The 851-nt window shown below is 43.2% G+C and overlaps 1 protein-coding gene across 1 annotated transcript; it reads left to right on the forward strand.

Moving 5' to 3' along the window:
• Positions 1 to 69: 69 nt before the first annotated feature.
• PHALS_00171 (uncharacterized protein) lies at positions 70 to 588 on the forward strand (the record flags this gene model as incomplete). Its single annotated transcript, XM_024728669.1, has 3 exons — positions 70 to 213; positions 244 to 365; positions 423 to 588. The coding sequence occupies 3 exons, from the start codon at positions 70 to 72 to the stop codon at positions 586 to 588; spliced, it is 432 nt and encodes a 143-aa protein (XP_024572211.1).
• Positions 589 to 851: the final 263 nt, after the last annotated feature.

Consider the following 851-nt stretch of genomic DNA (forward strand, 5'->3'; position numbering starts at 1 on the left):
TTAAAAATAGTTGATTGCTATGACGGAGCAGACGAAATTGTACTTGGTAAGAGAGGCAAGATGAAAAAAATGAAGAAAAAATACGCTGATCAGGATGACGAAGATCGTCGCTTGCGTACGGAAGCATTGGGTCACGTTGCTGAGCAAGAAGAGAAGGCGAGATTGATACAAAAGAAAGCAGTAGCTATTGAAGAAAGTAATGACGATGCGGAGGTGGAGGCGAGTTAGGAATCTTTTCGTCAGCAGCGCGAAAAGATAGAAAATTTTCTTGACGAGCTGCAAGCTGAAGCAGAAAATATTGATTACATTGACACCTTCACAGGAGAATCAAGGCCGAACGACATCGCGTTGCTCGCAATACCTATGTGCGCACCGCACCGTACACGTCGTTGACCAAATTTATATGGTAAGGCTGACACCAGGTGGTCAAAAGAAGGGCAAGGCGGCAAACCAGGCTATAACTTAAAAGAAGAGAAGAATACTAATCGTCCAATGAGTGATGCTCACGATGATTGTCAGCCGGACGTAGATCCAGTCGTCGTACAGCGTGAGCACATGCGTAGCATCTCAGAGAATGAGCTCATTTAATTGCATGGTTGGTCCTGCTAAGATCCCGACGCCGGGTATGCATAGTTTCAATGCAAACGTGGAGTCAAGGGCTTATCAAATAAGGCAAAGAAGAATGGCAATAAGTAGCTTAGCATTAAACTTTAAACACACTTTGATTGATCACTAATGAACTTGAGTGTTAAGCAGCTACCTGTAGCCATATTGGTATTGATACCAATCTTACATTTGGTCTGCTAATCTACAGCCAGGTCGTATCTAATATACATCAAATCCTCAGGATC

Source organism: Plasmopara halstedii (genome assembly GCF_900000015.1).
Source record: "Plasmopara halstedii genome assembly, contig: Scaffold_110, whole genome shotgun sequence".
In the NCBI taxonomy this organism is placed as follows: domain Eukaryota; phylum Oomycota; class Peronosporomycetes; order Peronosporales; family Peronosporaceae; genus Plasmopara; species Plasmopara halstedii.